At 32.5% G+C, this 25,486-nt stretch overlaps 1 protein-coding gene across 5 annotated transcripts in view; it reads right to left on the bottom strand.

The window, feature by feature from the left end:
• Positions 1 to 17,468, bottom strand: part of LOC111415945 (motor axon guidance molcule sidestep) — a 73,038-nt gene extending 55,570 nt beyond the window's left edge. For all 5 annotated transcript variants that reach the window (XR_002706462.2, XM_023047844.2, XM_023047846.2 and 2 more), the window contains exon 1: positions 17,117 to 17,468. Coding sequence is in view for 4 of the 5 variants with exons in the window: in XM_023047844.2 (XP_022903612.2) it covers positions 17,117 to 17,225 (109 nt within the window). In the remaining variant the exon portion in view is untranslated. The remainder of the gene's footprint in view (positions 1 to 17,116) is intronic.
• Positions 17,469 to 25,486: the final 8,018 nt, after the last annotated feature.

The following is a 25,486-nucleotide window of genomic DNA, read 5'->3' as shown; positions in this document are numbered from 1 at the left end:
ATCAATTTTAATAAAATATACAATCCCCCCATTCCAGGGGGGATTATTACGTTAGAAAATAAGTAACACTTTTTTTTAGCATCTTGTCAAAAAAACTGCTAATTTAAAAATTCTTGAAAGCCGTATTTATTGAAATTAATGAAACTTATTTTAAATTAAAGCTCATCAAAGCTTTCTCTTTAAAATGATGTATAATAATTGATGGGTTGGATTGGAAAAATATTGAGAAAAAAAATGTTGAAACAAAACTTACATTTTCAAAAGTATCAAAAAAGATGCTAATTTAAAAATTCCTGGACGCCGTATTTATTGAAATTAGGGAATGAGACTTATTTTAAATTAAATTAAAGCTGTATGCTTTCTTTTTAAAATGATCTGTAATAATCACACCTAATAACCATTTATCAAAAAGATACATTTTTGAACAACAAAATTCTACAACACCACTTTTCACTAAACTTCTAACCTCACATCTGGATGAATAAGTTTAAATATACCTAAAAACCCTACAGTGCAGATTGCGTCATTTTTTATACAGACTCTTTCTTGTATAGTAGAAAGTACCGGCAGTTCTAAATGCGCCGAATAGATGACTACAGTTTAAAATTTGTACAGTCGGGACACAAAGGGTTAAGCAAAATTTTCGAGAAATGTTCAGTTCCTGAAAACGATGATGAGTTGATAGTGATGGATTTTCAAGCACACTCTGGGCTACAGCAGTAACGATCCAGTTTCGCGAACTTCACGAATTGATCCACAAACACAGTTGAAGTCCTTTCATTAACTCCAAATTTCCATTACTTTGGAAGTAAGTTTTCAATATTTCCCAGTTTTGTTCAAACGTAAGTGTCCCATTTTGAGAAAGCTAATTTTCTGTCAATTCGTCAATGTCATTCTATCTCTCAAAATCAAAATAAATCGGTAATTCAAATTCCAAACGTTAGATGGCCCAGCCTTTATTATGGAGGCAGGAACTCGAACGCTTTTAGTATTAATAGCACATCTATTTTTGGAGGATGGAAAGAATATTTGCCGGGTTGGTCAACACAGTATTATAAGATGTTAGGGATTATGTGAAGATTTGGGAGAGATAATGTTGAATTCATGTTGAAAGATGCCGTACACGAAATTAAGGAAGTCTTGACGATATTAGAAGATAACAGGGACGATGTTACTGGATGTTACTGCGACAACATAGCACCTGATATCTCTCTACATTATACTTTGTATTTCTCAATACTCATCCATCATCAACAAAAGGTACATAGGCGATATACTAGGGTGTTAGGGTGTTATGGAGGGGTATTAGAAATAATGTTGAGAGATGTCGGGTACGATAATTAGAGATAATCATAAATCAATAATAAATAATAAATAACAATAATATAATCACGATATTAAGTCATGATGGAAAGGATGTTGATGTAAGCAGAGGTAGTGTTGGAAGATGTTAGGGATTATGTTAAGATTTGTCAGGTATTATTATCTCTTACTTCAAACGCTCAACTAAAGATCACACTGTGTTAGTCTACAAGATATTTACCACCATTAATTAAGGATAACTTATTATTGAAGAATACGAAACAAGAAAAAATTTAGCTGAAACTCATAGTCAATACATCATTTTTTTGAATTCAACCCATCATATCTGATGGAAATGTTCTTTCTCCAGTTATAATTGTGTTAACAGAAATGTTTAGGCTGAAGCTAGCAAACTCAGGGGAAAAAGAGATAGTTGAATATTTTGAGTCGCAAATTGAACAATTGTCACCAATACTGATCATAGTTGACAATTAAGAATAACACATTGAGTGTTTTTTAAAATGGTAGATGGAATAGTATACACCTTCTATATGCATTTTATGCCAAACCAACAAAATTCAATCATTTAGATCGCGTTGCTACGAAACCCACTATATAAATTTACCATTTGGTCTACAAAGTTGATTTAGAGGTGAACACCAACGATGGCAACGCGGTTACAAGCTTTTCCTCTAATTCAACAAACTATTGTACGTATAAAATGGAATTAACTCTATTTACAATTTTTATATTGACATACATTTTTCACAACATTCACTTTGTCGAGGAACGCTCTAAACTCCAACAGAATATTTTTGCAATATTGTAATAAATATTTAAAGCAAGCATACATTTACTATTGATATTCTTTAAATAAATAAAAATTTTCAATTAAAATATTAAAAATACCCATTTGATTGTGTTTGAAATCGTTTTCATTTAGCTCAAAGAGATATTTAATCGTACCATTAACGAAATGTTTTAACAGTTGGTTAAAATGGCCAGAATAGTTTTAATTACTATACCCTCAAAACCACTTTTCAATGTGCTGATCGCTTTAAAGTGTAAAGTGTTGTTAGTTAAATACTTGAACAGTAATTAAATCGTTTTTACAATTTTAAATAACCTCGTTTTCAAATAAATGCGTTAAAAATATATGTTATCGAAAATTACAATATTGGCAAAAACATAAAAGTTAGTTTATTTTAACCGCACGTGTGCACTTAATTAAATTAAAAATTAAAAATCATTTCGTTTCCTCACAACGTCCAACTTACGTCTTAAAATCAAGTAAATATACTTTGAGGTGACCATTATTACGTATTCTGGGTTGGCTTAATTTAAAGCAGACGTAATATTTTACGAGACCTAAGTATTTGTGACATGAATATATCTACTGCATTCTGGAGTGTGAATTTTTAGATTATATATCTAAAGTGATACTTAGTAACTTTAATTATTATTATTTTATGGCGATATTCAAACTTGTTATATAACATAGAGGCATGGTGGCGTGTCCGATGGCAGATGTGAGATATTGGATATCACACATATGTGACATTACGTCCCCGACATACTCACAATTGGTCTGGTTACGTCAATTACACTGATTACGGCGGTTTCAATGGTACTATAGAGGCGTCTTAATTGTATCAATACATCATTATTTAATATATTAAAACATGCCGAGTAAAATAAAATGAAGGGAGAAGAGGTCGTTTTAAAAAAGCACAAGATAAATTTATGCAATTTTCAAATTGTATAAACAAAGGGTAGAACAAATAAAAGCTATCACGAATACAAAGCAAGTGTTTTATTACAGTAATTTCGGCAGTTGCCCGATTGCCACGTCCTCATTTGACCATTTTTACGAAATCGAAGCCATAAATCATGCCAGTTTAATTTTTTGCCCACCCTCTGTGTAGGTTATAATTCCGACCCTCATTACATTCCATTTTAGGATATATTCGAGCCTTTGTTTAAACCCCAAGCTTTATTGGCGGACTTCCTTCTGGGTGGTTTTTGCGTTTCACGACTAAAACATCTATCTTCATCTGTCATATTCTTTTGTTACTAAAGTTATGCTAATTGGTTGTCTTTTCTGTTAAACCCATATCCTCTCGTTATCGTTAATTTGTTCCGTTCGAAAGTTAACTAGTTTAAATAATTTACTTCCAGCATAAACCTTTTTAAGGTTTCAAACAAATTAATGTAGGAAATAAATTGTTATAAAAAATTGTATTCAAATCAAATTCGACTGGGATAATCGCAAAAGTTGTTTGTGTTAATCTGGTCTCGTCTCGACTAAAGGGAGGATGAGCGGGAACGATAAATATGCCGATAATGAAAAGTCTGTAAGGTGGTACAAAAATACCGATTGATCCGAATGGAAATCTAATTCGACCCTTTGTAAAGTTTCCTCTTTAATCTCGACTGCTCGACTCCCGACGGCGAAATATAAAACATGACCGAGAGACGGTAAAAGGCATAACGAAAGTCAGCCGACGTTGCTTTGTTGCGAGATTCTGCGAAAATTAGCAGAGGCTTCCACAGAAGAACTAATTGATCTTTCGTTTTTTTTTTCTTTTGAAACTTCTCGACATTTGACACCATGTTTAATTAGCATAGGTCTGGAAAGCTTCGTAGTACGCGTGCAGCATTTAAATATCACGACTTTTTGGTTTTATACTCACAATAAACATAAATTACTTTAACAATTCCCACTAAAAAAACTGGTGTCTAAACAATATGTTTTTAATTTAACACTTTGTCGTTTGGGTAGAAGTGGAAGTGGGGAAAGACTTCGGTTTTAGGTCACAAAAAGTAGCCGCAACGTCGCCACAGAAGTGTTCTTCTCAGAAGTTTGTCGGCTTCAGCCACTGTTTTCAATTAACACGATCCCCAGCTCATTTACACATAAGCTCATTGCGTACAATGGACAGGATCCATCTCGCTAGCGTTTAATTGTCAGCAGAATGTTCTGTCCATTTTAATTAAGAGTTGGGACGGGTTCGGGGTTTGAATTAGATCCAAATCGAATAGCCGTAGGTTGCTATTCTTGGTCTCGTAACTAACTGTGAATTAAATAACACCTTGCTGTTCGATTTTTAATTGTGACATATAATAATTACTTAAATTGAACCGGCATCGGCACTTAAATTGCTGTCGCTGTATGACTCATTATCCAATCATATTCTATTAGCTCTAAATGCTGTCTATAGTAGACACAAGTGCCAATTAATTTATACTTCATTAAAAAGTGTCATGAGTAGAACGTAAATATGATAAACGCTTTTATGAAAAACATTGAAAACACATATAATTTGGTAAAAAATCAACGAAATTTGATTTGACTAGTCTTCTTAAAAAATAGCTATCGAGGTACTATCTTGATTGTATTATATCTATAAACGTCTCGATTAAAGCGGCTTGGTCACAAATGACTTCGATTACAATCCTTCATGGCCAAGAAAAATGTGTCTTCGATGTGTTAGTATACAATAATTAAGATCTAGAATGGCTTAGATCGGCATACTACATCTTCATTAATGTGTGAATGAAGCCAAGGTCACTTGTTGCCGAGGTGCTACCTCAAACGCATTATGTTCAAACGTCTCGAATGTCATATTTCATCACCAACCTATGCTATCTTAGTATTAAATGGTATTAGAATTACCGCCATTACGTTTCATCATTAATTGTTCCAATAACCTCGACAGGAAACGACCTTTGACTACTTTACAAAGCCAGTGATTTTGTTTTAACCAATTGAAAGAATAAGGATCTTATTGGTCGTAAAGAAAAATATATGATCGCTGTTGCAAATTCTCAATAGAACAAACTTATACACAGCGTAAATGAAAGTGTTTTTGAACCTGGTTTATTGATTTATGCGAACCCAAAGTTGATTTAGTCGTAAGATACTGCATATAAGGGAGTAGATACTGCGTGAAATGAGTTGACTACTGCTTGCAGACGATTAAATAATATTAGCAGAAGACTGGTTGTAGAGGACTAGATACTGCTATATATACTCTATGTATATATCATACTAATGGAAAACTAGTTGCTGCTAATCGAATACTATATACTGATGTAGTATACTAGATACTGATATGACTACTAACTGGATGTAGAATGTTATTTAATGCTATTGGACGACTAGATACTACTAATAAACGACTAAATATTGCTTGAAAAAAAAATAGACACTGCATTCAAAACTAAATACTATCAATAGAAAACTAGATGCTGCTTGCAACAAATCACATCTGTATAATGGAAGATTAATTGTTGCTAATACAATATTAAATACTTCTTTTTGAAAACTACATACTGCAGGAAAGGGGTTAAATTTTGCTGGAAGAAGACTAGATACCACTAATAGAAGATGAAACACAATGAGCAGAAGACTACTTCCTTCTTACAGAATACTTTTTACTGCTACTGGAAGACTAGATAGTGCTTGCAGAAGGCTAAATCTTGCTGGTAGAAGGTTAAACATTGCAGGCAGAAGACTAGATATTATTAATAAAAGACGTGTTACTGTATGCATAAGACTACTTATTGTACGTAGAACACTGTTTACTACTAATGGAAGATTAGTCACTACTTGAATAAGACTAGATCACGCCAAAAAATAATTAAATTTTCCCTTCAAAAAGTCATTTTCTTCCGGATCGCTAACACAATGAATTAACTTCCTCTTGAGTGGACAGTGTGTGCATCATCAATAACTTTTAAAAGACACATGATAAATTATTTTCATGGGCGGCAGTGACCTTCACGGTTGTAAAAATAGCTTTGCATCTGCATTGTTTTTTTTTTCTTTTTCTTGCGAGAGAATTATTTAAAACATTATGTAAATTATAAGTTAATTGTCTGAAGAGACGGACTATCACAGTTAATGCGCATTTTGTTAATGTTTAAACTTTCTATAGTATGATGGAAGAACAACACGAGTTAAAAGCAATTTATTATTATTATTATTATTAATAGAAGACGAGATACTGTTTCAGAAGACTACTTATTGTTTTCGGATTACTATTTACTATTATTAGTGGATTATACACTGCCAGCAGAAGACCATATCCGGCAGAATTATTTTTTAGAAAGAAGATTAACCGTTGCTTAGAAGGTCAATCCATCCAATTATCCGAATGAAGGAGTATTCCTCAGTATTCTCCGATACATTCATAGCTCAAATACCTTTTACCCTTTCAATAGGTGGTTCTTTATATAGTATATATTCTTTATACGCAATATATTCTACGGTTGTCTAGAGTTGTGTTTAATATGCGTATATATTTTTATGTGCTTAAGTTATATTTGTAGATTTTCCAGTTTTCCTGCTAAAACAACAGTATCGTCACAATGGCTTATATTATTTATTATAATCCCTTAATTTAAGTGTCCATGCCTTCTTAGTACTGATTAAACAGGATTAGTGATTTCATGTCTCCTACCCCCACTGCTGCTTTTGGGATCTTTCTCTTTATTATCGTAGGTATGAGTTAGACGTGTCTAACTTTATCGAAATGTTTATTACAGTCCATAAAACATACGTGTAGGTCCTGCTTTACGTTTTTCTCCATATTTGTTCAATAATAACATTAGCAAACAGTGCTTTCCTTGTTCCGAAGCATATGCGGAATCACAATTGTCTGTCGCTGATGCCTGTATCTAGTTTTCTCTATATTCCTTTATGGATCACATTCAAGTTTAAGATTAAGGACGATAATTTCTCAATGAAATGAGTATCCTAAAAGTTTTAGTAGAATAAGTTATTATTTAATACAACACGCTCTAACTTAATCCTTAATTGTGCAGGTTCAATTATGGATAGCATAACGAGCATTGTTAAAACGCGAACAACGGTAACCCACCTAAAACAACTGTCGGGCTAATAAACGGCAAACGAATTGTTTGCGATGGAATACGTAAATGGAAAAATAGAGTCTGTATGTTTGGATACAGACTCTATTACAAACACACGTGCTTTTATAAATTGATTTCATTGATTTAACTAAAAGAATTATATATCATTTATTTTTTACACTGTATTGCTTAACAAGGTCATTAACTAACGTTGCGGTTCGTTTCTATTGCAGTTTGTAGAGCAATTATTTCGTGAACGGTAATTGAATTAAAGTGCACAGTTACACCTAAACATGCTACGCTTGTTATAGAACTGCGTTATGGCTGTTTCGAATGGTATGAGCAAATGAAGTGGTTACCGTGAATTGTTTGGAAACTATGCGTGCTCAATATGAATCTTTAGTGATGCTCGTCTATTTGCGCATTATTCGCTTTAATTAACAGTACACCATATCTACTACATCAAAAATGTTTATAAATTTAGTAATATTTAGTGATTAAGCTGTATAAGTAATATCAAAAAATATATCGCAGATTTTGTTAATGTTAATAATAAAGTGTGATCGATTGGAAAAAATCCTGATGCTGTGATTGTTCCATCCTTTGCCTTGTTATGAGAAGTTATGAGAATCAACTTTTGTTTTGGGTAATTGCGTGAATTTTGTCTATGTAAATTATACGCAATAGAAACTGTTTTCTTATTCGAATTTTTGATTTTATTCCCTATTGATGATATCATACCTATAATAACCTAAAAAAATAAATTTGGTAATCAATAAAATACAAAAGAATTCACATACCCATAAAATAGCTACTCTAATTACAATTGATAGTTGCACCGATTGGAATAATGTGCCTCTTTTAAGTTGCTTCAACGCATAGTTCATTAAAATGATATTTTCGGCAACGAACCTTAGTGTTAAACCGATTACTATATCTCCAAAACATTTATTAAAAAGATCAACAATTTCGTGTATTACCCCGTAAAGTTCTAACCTTATCCTGGTGGTTGTAAGATGGCTATTAAATTGGCAAATACATAAATGTATATTTGCGGCGTATAAATACATTAATGATGCCGTAAAGGTTATTTGAAACGATTGAAACTCTCTTAAGGCGTAATATCGAGTTAAATGCGCGACTGCATAGTAGAAGAAGTAAAAGCTGTAAATACTTGCAACAATGTTTAAAATGGAAATCTCTTTTATCCCAGCGTTCAATTTTTGAATTCTCAATTCGTTTTGCATCTTTCGTAAAATACTTAATAGTCGTTTCAAATCAGCAAGATTTATAATTTGAAGTTTAATACATATTATTGCATTGATTATGTACAACGTTGAGTATGATCCATCATCGATTAAAATGTTTAAAAATGATTTTCGATCATATATGTTGTTAAGTAATCTTCCGCTGAAAGAATAAACAAACCACACAGTGAAAAATGAGAAAGTTAAGATTCCTTTAAACACTGTAAATTTTGTAATGTTACTTCGATGATCTTTTAAAGAAAAAATTAAACAATAATAAATAAATTTTTGAAAGAATTCTAAGAAATCCATATCATAGTAAACTTCTAACTAAATTTTAAAAACTGAAATAAATATGATTGATGATAAACGTTGTGTTTAATATAAAATACTAACGTAATTTGACTCAATTAAATGAATAATGATCCAACGAAACATTTAATGGTATTAAATTTAAATGGGTATAAACTCACAAAGGTATTCAAAAACAGTATTTTAAATGCGCGTATATGGGTTTGTTAAGCGCACTCGACACTGCCACAGTTCAGCTGCTAACCGCATTTTGTTTGGAAGTGTCGTTAAAATGCGTACCTAAACTATAGGCCATATCGAGTCTGCCAAACACTCGTCAGTTGAACGCAAATTCTGCAACGGATCGTAAATATTGTTTTTGTCGTTGGGACGTAACACTTAACGGCTGTAGAATTGGTGTCAATACGTGCGAGGAAATATAGTTGTTAATCGAATGTTCTTTAACGGTTAGCCATAAAACGATCAAACGTCAACCCTGCAATAATTTCCGGCTAAATATAAGTTTTACTGCGCAAAAGCTATGGTAGGTACCCTCCTATTGTTTTCAGCTGTTAATATTGAAATAGTATAATGAAAATGTTAAAAACTAATAATGTTATAAACATTTTTTGGTATTATTTTAAGCTGTAAATTATTTTTATTATTATTTATATAGACTTGAATTATATTTTGACAAAACGGAATCTATTTTTTTCTATTAATTAAAGAATCATACGGCTTATAATATTTTTAGGGTATGAGATGGATTTATGGATGATAGAGGATCACATGGATGCTAGAATCACAACAACTTGATAAAGAAAATGGAGCTTGATGTTCATTCACTATAACACTGAGGTAAATCGGCAACAATATTTTAGGGTATAAAGAACATACATAGGTGATGATAGAGAAGAATTTGGTGTTGTTCTGAATTTTCAAATATGATAGATGGTCCTATTTTTCAATGTCACTAATGTCAACTGCCTGCACCTACATCTGATACTCCTTCTGGCGATTCATTAAATAGCGTATTAACACACAACTGGTTATCAAACGATGTAGCGCCTCGGCCGCAAGTGATCTCGGCTAGATAAATCAACATGTATAACGTAGAATGGATGATTCCGATTAATTAAACCGATGCCGCTTGTGGTGAAGGCATGCAGTTAATACTACCATACCGACACATAACTAGCATCAAATAACGTAGCGTCTCGGGTGCAAGCGACGTCGGCGAGGTGATGCAAAACGCATAACGTATATTGAATGGTTCTGATTAATTAAACCGAGGCTGCTTGCGGCCAAAGCAATCCATTAAATACCGTATTAAGACAAAACTGGTCATCAAATAATGTAACGCCTCGGGCGCAAGCTACAGTGGTGGGATAAGAAGACCATCAGACGCCAGTCAAAAATCATTATTTTACACATTAGCAGCGAAGATGGATTTTTACGAAGAAATGTGCCGGTAATCGAAAGTTCTACCTCTTTTTCATCGATGGCGAGACCATAGCTTTTACAACTATCACGTCCTTATTATCATCAGATCGTCATCGTTATCTGTAAGATTCTTTGGTACAAGAAATTAGGGGCGGTGATGTAAAATTTTGATTATCAGTTGCTCACTGCAAATTAACTCAATTGAATGATTGGGCCTACATTAAAATTAATTGGCCAGGAACAACAATACCTTTAAAATTAACAACGATCTCAACTTGTGTTGAGATGCAATTGCTTCAATTACGCCATAAATCTGGCAAAATTGCGTCAGACTGATAGATGAAGATGAAGGGGAAGATGTTCCGTTAATTCCTGATTGCCGTTTAGAACAGATTTTGAGAGAACAGAGTTCCTGACCCTTCTGAAGTCCGGGATGCTGTTCAGGCACTTATCGGATTAGTGATTGTAGTAGGGGCAAACACAATACAGAAAAAATTACGGAAATGACTGATTTGAAATTTATTATGATGGAATGATGACGAGAAGTGACAGTGAACTAAACCTGGTTAGCAAAACTACTTCATTTTACTTCAATTTGTGTATTGTATTAAAAACGATGAAAAAACTACGATAATGATATTTTATGAATATTTATTTACATAGTACACCTCTACATCTTAATTGAAATGTACGTAACAATTAGCTACGTTAGTACGGTCTTGTATTGTAAAGAATTTGCCTTCGGAGTGTTTAATGAGGTTAATTATAGAAGAACCATCATCAACAGACTTTGTTGGAAGATAATACTGTTTTGGTACTCTGTGGCTGTATAAAGAGCAATTTTAAAGAAAGTACCATTAAAATCGTGGTCAGAGAAGCAACTCTCAAAGGGTAACTTAATATTCTAACGTACTTTTCCAAATTGGTGTGAATTCCTTTATAAATCCGCAGGAAAAGGAAATGTCTAGTACGTGTTCTCACGTGTAGTTCTGTTACAACTGTTCGTAGCAGGACTAAATTGTGATCCTAACTCACCTCGTAGATGACGTATAGTTGGACAAGATGAAGTAGGGAATCATCACATCTTTATAATAGCGATGTTGAGAACCGGGTTTCCTTTGGCTGGGTATATGATAGATTCCTGTTAAATTATACTTTTAAGCAAATCGTGGAAGAGTTGCAACTGGAATATTAACAGTTTGCTGAAAATCGTTATTTGGAAATCATTAAATATTATCTGGAAAGTATTTAGAAATTCATGAAAGTTCAAATAAATATTTAGACAATCTTGGAAATTCCAGACTATTCTAGGTTCTCTGGAAATTCTTAAAAATCTTCTAAAATCTCGCGCTATAATTAGATTTTCCATAAAATTGAAAGAGATGGTTATACTATCAAATTCGAAAAAATTATATTTGAAAAGAAAACTGAGTAACAAATTCGTAAACATCAATCATATCAAAGATAGTCAAAATGAAAAACGATTGTACAAAACCGACCTATGAACGTTCATTAATGTAATAAATCGTGTGTCAATACTCACGACTAGGTATTAATATAAATAGTGGGAATGCAATAAACAATAATGGAGGTCTGGATCGTTACAAGTATTGTGCATTAACACACCGAACCGTAGCAAATCATAACAGTTATGGGGATCAAGGTCTGATTTATTTCAAACTGGTTGCGTTTAGAATATTCCAAGACCTTATCTGTGATATTAATTATTGTATTTATACTTCCGTATAATATGATTTATTTATCAAAGTAATTAATATAAGGTGTAGTGAATACATAAAAATAAAGTATTTTAAAAAGCGAACCAATAGTAATTCAAATGAATTGTGAAAAAAAAATGGTATGATTGCATTTTAGATAAAGCAAGAATGAAAACAAAAACAACATTTCAATAATTCGAATTTTTATAGATACAAAGCAATCCGAGTCAATAATACTGGAATACGAATAATAATACGTATTATATTACTTTTTTTGTGTTCTGCAATGACGATGCGTATAACCGGAAATTTTTCTGCCGTTTATTGTCAATTTTTAGGGCTGCTTTTTTACTATATAAAAGTGTATCGCTGACAGGAAATAACCAAGCATAGAAATTTGGTCACAAATTCGCACTTTTTTCGTTTAGCTATTTTCGCGTTACAAAAAAAAAGGCAATTCGTTCTCGTCAGCAATGATCGCCGTTTAATTATTAGAAACTGAAAAGTATATATATCTGCATATGATTTATCGTTAAATCTCGTCATTAAATGGATTTGCATCGCTGGCTTTTACAGCCTGCACTGCAATGGAGGCATTTTAATTTAATTAAATGTATTTTGTCGGGATTGAATTTCCGATGGAATCTGCGCAACAGTGGGCCGAAAACTTCAATTTGAATTAACGAACACACAGGCTGACTCGAGCCAAAAAGATTTTTAGATGGAATTAGAACTTTTAGATACACTATACTGATACTAATCAGAAAATTTATAGTCACAAATACAACATATCTTTTAGAGAAGTATACGAAATTCCATAAAATGCGATTTATAGAACAACCGATCGGGGTGAAATTAACCCAATGCGGTATTTACAATGCAATTTATTGAATAATTGCACAGTCGGTATCCCGCTTATTACAGCGTTTGTCAAAGTCGATCAAATTTAATACTCCTCCCATCCAATTATCATTTTGAATTGTATTCGACATAATGTTATAGCTGCTATGACCGCAACGTGAATTGTCTCGTTCAGGAAATAATTTAGATTAACTCGCAGGACATTACAATGTATCGATCGGTAATTACACAATAATACTCTATTACAATTCATTAACTGCTAGGTTTTGAAATACACATTTTTAAATTGCGATGAAACCGCAACCGAGGCAATACCCGGAAACCCGGAAATATCGTCGCTGAAAAGTAAAGAAAACAAGTGGGAACAATGTCATTGGATAGGAGCAAAAATACCACTCTTTTGGCCTGTGTCTATTATATGCCCATTATTTTCTAAAATGCTTTCATTAAGGCTTTCACACCAAACAACATTATATAATGTTTTGAAAAGACAGGTATTTTCCCGTATAACGCGGACGTATTTCAAGAAAGCGATTTTGAAGCTGCTGACGCTCTTAGTGTCACAATACCTTCTCCTGTAACATCAGAAATTCGTCAAGATGGATATAGCCCTAGACCTGATGATAATTCGGATAATGGATCAACCTTGGGTCTCTTAAAGAAACAAAATTTAAACCCTCTTCTAACACCGGATATACAACGTTCTACAAGTTCTGGCGACCACGTCATCACACAATCACGCAGACCAGAAACCATTGTGTAGTTATGTTCCAGTTTCATACGTTTCACCTATTCCTCATGCAATTTCAAAAGAGAAAAATATGCAAAGAAAGAAACGACGTGTAGGATCCAAAATAATAATTACTAGTTCGTCTTACAGAAATCACATTGAAGAAATAAATAAAATTCTCATAAAAGTGTGTACATCCCAATAACAAGAAATTTCAACGTAATGATATTCCAAAACATATATTAATAAACACCAAAAAGACAGTTTATAACGATAACGATAAATTACACCAAGATGTACGATTATCTCATTTACTAAAAGTGCATTACCCAAAGAGACATCGTGATCGCAAAAACTTCATTACCAAGAAACCTCACCACTTTCAAATACACTAGTTTGTTTAAAGTTTCTAATCTTATAGAGCTGCACAAACAGACAAGCGTTCTCGTTCTATAGAATTTTTTTTGAAAAAACTTCTGGAGATGCCCTATCGTAGAATCTTATGGATTGCAAAACATATTAATGCTGGCACGGAGTTCAGGGAAAATACAGGTGGAGATCGGTGGAAAAATAAAACGTTGAAGCAAAAAGAAGAGGTTATAAACTTTATAGGGGAATCTTTAAAGGGGTTGAAAGCCATTACAATAGGGCAAAGTCCAAGAGGTTATACTTGAGTTCTACGCTAACATAAATAAAATGTTGAAAATGTATAATGAAAGTGTGGACCACCACCTTCAAGTAAACTATTCGTCTTTCCACAAAATATTCTCAACTAAATTGACAAACCAGCAATCGACATTTGCACTTCAGAAGTCAAAAATAAATCATTGAGCTTACTTAATGATGAAGAAGGAAGAAGAAGGTTTTGCATCATTTTGTTTTAATCTACAACAGGTTCAGCAACTCCCGAAACTTCCTATTCAAGAATGTTTCTATTCACTATACATTGGAATGTATGTTTGTATTGTTAATTTGAAAACCTTACACCTCACTTTTACATGTGGGTTGAACATGAATGCGGCAGAGGCGCGAATTTAACTGGTTCGGCAATTTCACATTTTTTAAATAGTAATGATTGGGCTGTTGTACGAAAAAATAGATTCTTTGCTGATGGCTGTGGTGGCCAAAATAAAAATAACTATATAATCCATCTATTGTACTGGTGTCTTTACACGCATTCATCACGTAACCTTAAAGAAATCGAAGTAGTTTTTCCAGTGACTGGCCATTTCTATCTCCCAGCAGATAGTGTCTTCGGAAGTGTTGAAAAGTAGTTAAGAAGGCATGCACAAATTCTTTTACCTGACCATTACCATGAAATTTGCAAAAAAATTAAAAAAGTACACATATTTGGAATAGATTAGCTTATGATATGAAATAATTGCTGGACACTCTTAAAAACGTTGAAGGTCTAAGCGAACAAAAAAAGATGTTATTCAAGAAATTTACGAACCATAAGTCCAATACAAGTCAAGTTAAATTTATTCTGGTTTTCTCGAAAACACTTCGTGTGACTTGTTACGTTATGTAAAATAGCTCCTCAAATGTAATCAAAATTGTAACCTTGGTAAAGTCATAACAATTCGGATTATGTTAATCTCACATGTCGTACAAGGTGGGGTTTGACATACCCCTAAAATGACTACTTCTATAAATACTACAGAGAAAACAATCTCGCGCGTCTTTTTTGTTTTTGAATTATTTTGAGTTTTTAATGATTGGCGAGAATGTATCTATATCTCAAGTAAGAACAGAGATTATCAAGTTCACACTTTCTTCTATACATGTGAGTAACTCATAAAAATATACAAATGTGTGTTCTCCACGATTTTTTAAAAATAAACGTAGAAATTTGTAAACAAGAACGAATAAATTTTCAAGTGCGGTTTTATTCACAAAACAGTTCATAGTTTCATCTAAAAATCGCGCACATCATCAAGATATATAAACATTTACATTTAGTACGATTTTCTAAAAATGATTGTAGAAAATTGTTAACGTTATAAAACTTTTATTACGATGAAAAGAAACGCATTTTTCAAACAACAGTTGGAAAATTAATTGCGTTTCATTCATAAGAAATTAAATAACATCGTTTTTGTACGAGATTTTTAAAAATATATGTTTAGGTAGGACTTAAATTTTTTAATCAAATTTATTATGATGTGAATTAAAACGTTTCATGAATTTTATTGTGGTATATTACTGTGTTAAGTCTCGGTGACGTGATCTGTAGTTTCCAGGAAAATAGTGGAGTTAATTAACCAGAGAAAATGACTAGATGCGAACTAGAGATTCTACTTTTATCTCTTTCAACTGAGTTTACTAACATTTCCCCATGGTTCTTTTTCTATTTTGTAAGCATCAAACCGAGATAGAAAGATATAAAAAAATCATGGTTGTTTTTGTAACGATTTTCGTGTTTACCATGATCCAAAAAAATCAATTACTGGGTAGGATTATTTTAAGTTTACATAAGCAAAGGAAACACTAAATCTCATTTCAGAACATAAATCATCTTAGTAACCAACCAGGGGAGACTACCCTGAAGTAAAAACGACACACTACGACGCAAACTTGAAACTATTTCACGCGAGCTGCTCTACAGAAATAGTTTTTGAACGATTTTACGGTTCGAAGTGAGTAAGGTAAAGCATCTCCCATCCCGTTCCAGTTATTAATAAGCGCGGATTTCTTGCGAGAGGAAACGCCGGGGATTCGGGATGGATCTTGGTATCCCGACTCCGATGAGTGCGAATATCGCCGTCTCTGCACTGCGGGTTGAGTGCACCACGACTCGTGTGGCACGTGCAAAGTGTTCATCATTCTTGGATCAAGAACGGTGTCGACAGTGAACACGGAAACCCGGTTTAATATGCGCATATTAAATGAAATCTAACCGCGTGTCGTTTTGTCCTCTTGGGCATTTAAAAGTAGTCCGTCCTTCGCGGATTATTAACGTCACTATAAAATCAATGTTAATTTTGAATCGTGGTAACACAAACGCTTCAATCAGGTTAACGTAAAATATATCTAGTGTAAACGTTAAAATAGTAAATATCGTTGTAACCTTCATTATTTTTCTTGATAACATTTCAAACATATTTTCCTGTAGTTATGCATAAATATGTGTGGCTAGATTTTTGTAAAAAATGTTGTTATCACAAAAAAGTTTTTATTATTAGCCCACAAAATGTATCGCAAAAAAATGGTTGTGTAAATACTAATTAAAGACTCGTGCCAATTACATGCAAAGTTTTATTATAAGTATTATTAGATATAGCAGCTTATATATGGATAAGGTAAACCAAAACAAACAAACCCCAGATATAACCTTACAACGTCTATAAGAAAATATTTACACGAAACATAAACACAGCCATCCATCACTCAATTATTATACACAATTTGGATACACTTTAAATCTGTCATTTTGAAACATCCCTTGTTAAATTTTAATAATTCTAGGAAGATGTAGTGTTTTTCATTACTTCACACAGCAAAATATTTACTTTAACTGTTTAAGGATTTACACACCGTAATTGAATCGAATCTGTAAAGGCACTGTAACTACAAATTCCGTTTTAGAATTTTAAAGTTTACTTGCTTAAAACGAGCTTGTTTATGTTACTCTATATAATACTTACTATTACTATTCGAAGATTCCCTATAAGGAGCAGAAACACTAAGATTGCAATTGAAAACAATCATAACTATTTGAAGAAATCCTGACCACCGAATGACTTCCACGAACATATCGCATCACTTTACTTAGAAGAGCCGCACAAGCTAACCCATCACTGAAGACTTCGGCACTGCACTGGTGACACCAAAGCACGGGAGATTTGAACTGTTCGTATACGGCATTAAGAGCCAAAACTCCAAAAATACATCACGAATCGTCCGTCGTTCGTGTTCAGTAGCGCTTTCAAATGAAACTAACGTTGCTTTACGAACGGAATTTGAAGCAATCCTGCCTCAGCTCCTACCGTGCGTCCGTTTCTGCCTCGATTATTCTTTTACTGCTCGCGTTAAATGTCTTTATTTATAGAAGGACCACGACGTTTCACGAATGGCACGAAGAAATGTCAACTTATTCAACGCTAAAATAAATACACTTAGTTATGTTATTATTTTATAAAATAATTTATAAACTAAAATTGGTTTCTAAGTAAATAAGGCAGTCAATTTGTGAACAAAATTTTTATAAAAATTGTTATTTCCATTGGGTATAAATCACGGACTTTAGTAGAACTTAGAGTTCCATTTAAAATTTCTTCAATATATTTCTCAACGCTGAGACATATTATCTCAGGAACAAATAAATATTTTCAAGTACGAATTTATTTAGTTGACAGCTCCTATATTCTTCAATTAATCGTAAATAACTCATCAATATAATATATTGGGGGAAATCATTGTTTTCCGATAAATTTAACACAATGTAAAAGAAAATTGTTAATTTTATATCAATTTATATCAAAGTCGGGTCAAGTTCAAAGTTGTCTTGAACGAAGAGAAATTTTGAAGTACGGTTTTGATCAAGAAAAAGTTCATGTTTTCTTCTATGAATGCTGAGTAAGTCATCAAAATATACCAAGAGTTCATTTTCCATAATTTTTTGAATACGGATGTAGAAAATTGTTATCTTCATAAAATCTTAACAATTCTGGTTAAGTTCTAAAATTATTATCTCAAGCACGAATAGAGATCTTCAGATACGGTTTTGTTTATGAAAAAGTTCATACTTTCTTCTATGAATGCTGAGTAACTCATTACAATATATCAAGAGTACGATTCACTATGATTTTTCAAAAATGATCGTAAAAAATGGTTATCTTCGCAAAGTCAAAAAAAATTGTAGAGAGAGAGAGAGAGAACAATATTTATTCAGGCCAACAGAAAATACAAATTAAAATAGTTACAACAACAAAATATATATTTTATATAATTTATTAGTATACAGGCTGTGGCGATACTCAACATCAAGCGAGTTGGGTTGGGATACCTGTTGTTGAAAATGTTAAAAATTGTTTCCGTAGATCATATCTTTAGATGCTATGGTTAGAAATGTTCGCATTTTAATAGTGATTTTTTTGATAATGTGATTCTTATTAATACTGCTACTATAGAAGTTAAACAACAATCAAACAACAAAAGTCGTTAGTTTTGCGAAAAAAATATTTGTTTGATTGAGTTACGGTTGAAGAAATTTATTTCTATTAAGTTTGACACACGATTTCTAAAAACAGGAGTACGACAGCACCCTTGGCAAGTGATTTTAAAAGTTCCCCTTATGTTTTGCAAAAGGACTATTTCGAATAAAGTTAACTTAAAGACAAAATGAAACAAAAGGAATTATTAATTTCATTGGATTACTTTTTTAAGCAACTACTAAAGCAAATGCTCAAATTGTTTGCCGTCGGCACTAATCTCCTTACATTTATTTCTTCTGCTGCTGTAAAAATATTGTGGCGCAGTTCGGCAAGATTTTCAATCGGTTTTGAATATACCTTTTCTTTTATGCAACTGCCATAAAAAAATCAAGGGGATTTAGGTCTGGAGAAGGAGGAAGCCACGTAATCAAACCACGGCGCCAATCCATCTTTCGGGAAATTCTGTATTCAAGTAATCCCTTGCAGGACGAACATAATGAGCTTATTGAAACCACATTTCTCCGTAGGTATTGAGCAATATATCTTCTATCAAAGTTGGTTAATTAGTTTGTACGAAATACAAATAGCATACGATAGTATGATTTTTTAAATAACTTGTTTTTTTTTGTAGAAAAACAGGCAACACTATTTTTTATGAAAAAAAACAGTGGTAAATGTTGTACCATTTTGGAATCTTGATTAAACAGGCCATCTTTTACAATCACTTGCCAAGGGTGCTGTTATACTCCTTTGTTTAGAAATCGTGTGTCAAACTTAATAGAAATTTGTTCAACCTTAACCATTTAGTCCCACTATGCTTTATATTTAAAAAAATCGATTTTATATAGTTTTCGTTAAGATAAGATGGAATGCAAAGTATAAAAATGTACAGTTGTTTGAAAAAAAATTGTTTTTGAGATATGAGATGGTGCAAGAACGCACCACTGGTAAGATAAATGAACAACAACACACAAACATTTTGATTATCAATTATTAACTAAGTAATAAATTAGTCGTAAACAAATAATAATACTAATACAACATAATACTAACAAATACCAACTTTAGTATGAAGTTTAATCTAAAAAATATTTATACTAAAATTGGTGCAAAAACGCACCAATGGGGTGAACAGTATAATCATTTATTGTGATACTTCGCAAAGCACTCTTCATGTAAATGAACGCTAAACTTACTACACATATATTGACACACTATGTCCATAAACGACTATTTCTAGGGAATTCACCGAATAAATACGTCTAAACTGGTTTCTGATAATACGAAAGATGATGTAATCCTTATATCTCATCATAGATCCCAATGGTGTGTTTTTGCACCATTAATATTTCAAGACGTATTTTCAGAATACATATTTTTATTTCGCGTTTCAAGATATATATGAGGAAAATATGCACTAAAACCTTGCAAATATCAAAATTTTAAAGAATTTTATGCACTAAAAATAGTTTTATTTCTATTGTATATTTTGAACAGACATTTTCAATCGAAAAGAATTGATGCAAATATGGTTTAAATAGCAAAAATTATGAAATATTTTGATATGTATAGCCTAACAACCTTATAGTGTTATAGTACAAACAGCTAGCACCTTGAAATCTGGTAATGTATGGCTGTAAAATAATTTTAAAAACGCTGGTGCGTTATCACACCAGTGGGACTAAATGGGTTAACTCAAACAAATACTTTTTCGCAAAACTAACGACTTCTGTTGTTTGATTTGTGACTTCTATAGTAGCATGGTTAATAAGGTTCACATTATTAAAAAAATCACTATTAAATTGCGAACATTTTTAACCGTAGCACCTAAAGATATGATCTTCGGGAACGATTTTTAACATTTAATATATGTTTATTACCACTTAACTAAGAGACATAGAACTTTTATCTTATTTTTACCTGAACAGATATGAGTTGGCCTCTCAGCCGGTACCCGCTTGACGTTAAGTTTCGGGACAGCCGGTATAAAAAAAACACAGAATTTTCTTATCGAGACATATTTTCTATGCGACATCACTTTGGTGAAAAATGGTGTGCAGATTGAATGTTTTTTCGTCCAGTACAACTTTTCTTCCGGTTTCTGTACAATATTCATTGTCATGGCAATTGCAAGAAATATTCGCATTTCTGAAATGTTTGTACGCCATTCCTTGGTCGAATAGGTTGACGGATTTCCTCTCATAGTTTGAACGTAGTACAAATTTGTTTGGTCAACAACATTTTGAGCTAATCCGTCATTGAAAAAATAGTTAAAAAACTGGCTCGGTTTGGTGAAAGATGAATTTTGTTCATTTATATGCGAATTTGCAGTAAATACAAAGGAGGCCGACAGTGCTGGTGTATCCGTTTCAATACTTATTTCTGTCCATTAGTTAGATAAATCATCTTCCGATTGATTTGTATCTGATTCATTTTCTGATGCAGAAATCAGAATTGCACGTGAAGAATCGGTTTCTAAATGTTCAGTATCCAAATCTTTGCTGATATCGCTATCGCTTTACATAATCAATAGAACTGTGAAACTTTTGTTTTATTGTTTATAGTTTTATTCAAGTAAAAAGTTGAATAAGAAAATATTGACTATAAAAATATAAAACACAAATATATAAAAAATAGAAAAAGTAAAAACTTTTTGTGAGAAATAATTAAATATTAAAATTTATTATTAAAGAGCAGACATGTTTCGAAACGATTGTTTCATCTTCAGTACTTTAAAATATATGCAAAATGATGGAAAAAATACAAAAATATAGATAAATTGGGAATATCTTAGTAAATTTTTTAGCAAATTTTCTTAAAAAATAAAATTATTTCTATATAGGTTTTCTTTTTGTTAAAAATTAAAATAAGTTTATTTGCAATATATCTAAATGTTTTATTTTCATTTTTAACAAAAAGAAAACCTATATAGAAATAATTTTATTTTTTAAGAAAATTTGCTAAAAAATTTACTAAGATATTCCCAATTTATCTATATTTTTGTATTTTTTCCATCATTTTGCATATATTTTAAAGTACTGAAGATGAAACAATCGTTTCGAAACATGTCTGCTCTTTAATAATAAATTTTAATATTTAATTATTTCTCACAAAAAGTTTTTACTTTTTCTATTTTTTATATATTTTATTGAGAAATATGGAGAATTTCATCCCTTTTATAAAATACAAAGTTACTTACCTCACTATCAAAAAATAATACGTGAAAAACAATAGGTACGTAAAATATAATAATACCATATAATGTAATATGAAAGAAGCAAAAAAGAACACGTCTTCACGCACTAATGCTTTCCAATAACTGAATTCTAAACGTGCGAATATCATTCGCTCTAGATAAAAATAGTACAAATTACTGGCTACTAGCGAGAGGTACTAGGCTTTGTCTCGGTCATATGCTTAAGTGGTTAAGTTAAGGAGGAAAGGCGGGATATTCAATTTATTGTGTGCATAGGAGTCCCAATTACCACACTGAATCGATAGCTTTTTGGATATTCAGGAACACTGCTGCAGAATGACGTTGTTGGAAGCGTGTCACTTGTATTGGATTGGAAATCAGCGCAGCGAAAGCGTAAGACATAGATCTACCAGATTGAAAACCTGATTGAAAACTGATAGGAGAGTATTTTATTTGAGACAGCTTCAAGCAGCTTGTTTTTGATGTGTGTTTCTAAGATCTTGCCAACGATGTGAAGAAGGGAAATAGGACGGTGATGATTCTTTTTCGGAAGCACAAATTATATCGGAGGTCTTCCAATCTTCGGTGTAGTATTGGTTGATAGGGCAGTAGTTTAAGATTTTTCTTATGTAAGCATGAGTAGGAGGATTTAGATTTCTTAGGATATTTTTTTTTTGGAACATGATCATTTTACATTTAGATAAATTACATATCGGGTAGACGAACTAACCAACCTTGCACCGCGACCCTAAGGATCTATTGTATCCCGATAGATAACGTTATCAAAGTTCACCGTGCAGTCCAATGCTCTTAACGAACATTAATACCTTGCTCGGTGAAAAGTCATTCAGATCATTTGTGGAGATAAACTGCAACCCAAAAATTGAGAATCTGATACGGTTAACAGCAGGGCATTGGCATAACACATGCTCAACCGTCTCCTCGTCCTCCGCATATAGTCGGCAGCAACATCGTGGGCTAGACCCAACAAGTTGAGGTGTGTCTTTAATCGGCAGTGTCCAGTAAAGATATCCATTAGAACTTTAATGCTGCTACGAGCAAGTCCTAAAATATTCCCGGGTTTGACAGTAGCGATGTTAATAAACTTAGCATGTCTCATTGTAGGAGAATTGGTCCACAGCAGGCGAAGTCTCTCTTCAGCCCACAGTCCAATCCTATGTTTGGCCAACACAAATGATACACCAACTGCTGACTCTTGCCCCACAACTGGCCGCTTCATTGCCAGCCGCCCTAGTGTGACCAGGACTGGTGCTTGTTTCGTTGCTTAGGATTAAGAAGTATTCGTCCTCGTCGATCAAAGCATCTTCGGGTGTGTTGGCATGGGTGGTTTTAAACAACTGTCTCTCATGGTCCCTCATGGTCTCTGGTCTCATGGTCTCTCATAATCCCCGTGGATCAATTTCTTCGGGGTCGGTGTGTGATGTGTCATCTCAGATAATCTGGAGAACTTCCGAACTTCTTGCCGGTATACTTTACCTTTTGATTTGTTGATATTATCACAGGCTTCAATGTACCTTTCGCTTTTGAATTGTTTAATTAAGTTTTGAATGTGTTTGTTAAGTTGGCTAAATTTCCATTTTAAGTCTGGAGCCTCAGACATTCTAACGTCGTGATACGAGCATCTCTTCTCCTTAATTAACCTTATAATGAACTTTGGTAGTGGGAAACTGTAATATTTTTTCACTAAAAATTTGGATTAAATTCAAAAATAATTATTTCAAGAACGAGTAGATTTTCAAGTATGGTTTCGTTCATGAAAAAGTTCATACTTTCTTCTATGCATCACGATTAATTCATTAAGACATATCAAGTGTGTCAATATTCCACAGTATTTTAAATATGATTCTAAAAAATTGTTAACTTTATAAAGTCATAAAAATTCAGGTTGAATTCAAAAATTGTTATCCCAGGAACAAATAAAAATAAAATATGATAAAAACACTTTAAAACTTATTTTCTCAATGTTATCTTATTCAACGCTAACACAAATACACTTATAACAAATTATATAATCAAAAACACTTATTAATTATTAAGAATATAAGGCAGTTAATTTTAAAACAAAATTTTCATAAAAACTCGACATTTCTATTGAGTATAAATCTCCGCTTCAGAACCTCAAGTTCCGTTCAAAATTCCTGCTATTTATGTACACAGGATGTAGAAAATTTCTGAACGATGAATGGACAAAAAGGATCTCTTACATTCGAATTAAAGGTATTCTTTTTTTAAATCAATTTGCTTTGTCATCAGTCAAAGACTTCACCTACAAACTTAAAAGTAAACTGTTGATATTACGATCCTTTGTTACACAAAGTGATGAAGATAAAAGAAAAGTTATTAATACGTCCCCCAATACTTACTTTACTCCGTTTAAAAAATAAATACACGAACAAGAAATGCTTATTATCATTTTAAATGATTTATATTAATTCTTTGTTACGTGTAAATTCGAAATTTTTGTATATTAGAATTGAGTGGTTAGTGATGAAAGGCCATGGAATATTTCGTGGTGTTCTAAAATTAGAAAAAACGAAAATGATAGTTGGCAAATGTTGGTTGTCTCTAAACAGCTGATTCGAGTCTAATTTTGTATTTTTACTCCTCTGGTTCGGTACGGTTTAGGTTATTCACATTGCCGCTAGAAAATTTAAATAAGATCCGTCTACCCACGTAAACAAAGTTGTTGTGCATCTTACAGTTTATTTTTAGCCATCGAATCGGTGACAAAATTAATCTTGACGCTCGGGCTCGCATGCCAAACTATAACTACATTTATTTATATACCATGGGCTTTATGGTTTGTAAGAATTCTAGGTTGACCGTGTCACAAATTGCGACGGTCGATATTTAATGGCTAATAATATATAGTGAAGTAGAACATAAAGTATACTTATATTATTACGATTCTTATACACGATATAGATTCATTTAGAAATTTCAATTCACCTTGACTTTATTATAATGTAATGAGAAATAAGGTTATTTGTATAGTTGAGGTAAGCAGTCTTATCGCAGATTATGTTTATTAATTTCTTCATTGCCAATTAAGTAGGTAAATGTAGTAAAATCAATTCATGCTTATTATATTCAAGATTAATGGGTAATCACGTATTGGATATTCTTGTTGACTTATAATTTTGCTAATATGAGTGTGTGTATACACTTGTACATTGAGGTTTTCTTGGTATTTCCGACATTCAATTTATGATTATTACGTGAAGCATTTACATAGTAATGCTGGTGTAAGAGAAATCGTAATGGACCCAATTTTAGAGTAATCACTTTAATTTGATTAATTTTATTAGAAATCAACTTTAATAATGATAATTATTAGATCAATCGGGAAGAGCTAAATATTTCCCAGTTATTCCTCTTGCTTCCAAGTCTCATAAAATATCTCGCGACTTGTCATCTCAATACATTTTCCTTATTTTTGATACAAACATCTCAGCCATTCAAACAGTCGCATAATTGTCGAATAATTGAAGAGCTAAATAGAGACTCTCCTTGCTACTTTGTTAACAAAGGACGATGGCATTATTGAAACTGTCAAAAACTTCTGCTGGATCATTGGATTTATGTATGTATGTAAGGAAACAGGAGTGCATGCGTTCCCGCACACCGCACTTAGGCCCCATTGG

This window comes from Onthophagus taurus, chromosome 7, assembly GCF_036711975.1.
Source record: "Onthophagus taurus isolate NC chromosome 7, IU_Otau_3.0, whole genome shotgun sequence".
Classification (NCBI taxonomy): Eukaryota; Metazoa; Arthropoda; class Insecta; order Coleoptera; family Scarabaeidae; genus Onthophagus; species Onthophagus taurus.
The sequence above is the reverse complement of the archived record's forward strand: the minus strand, read 5'-3'. Positions and strand labels throughout refer to the sequence as shown.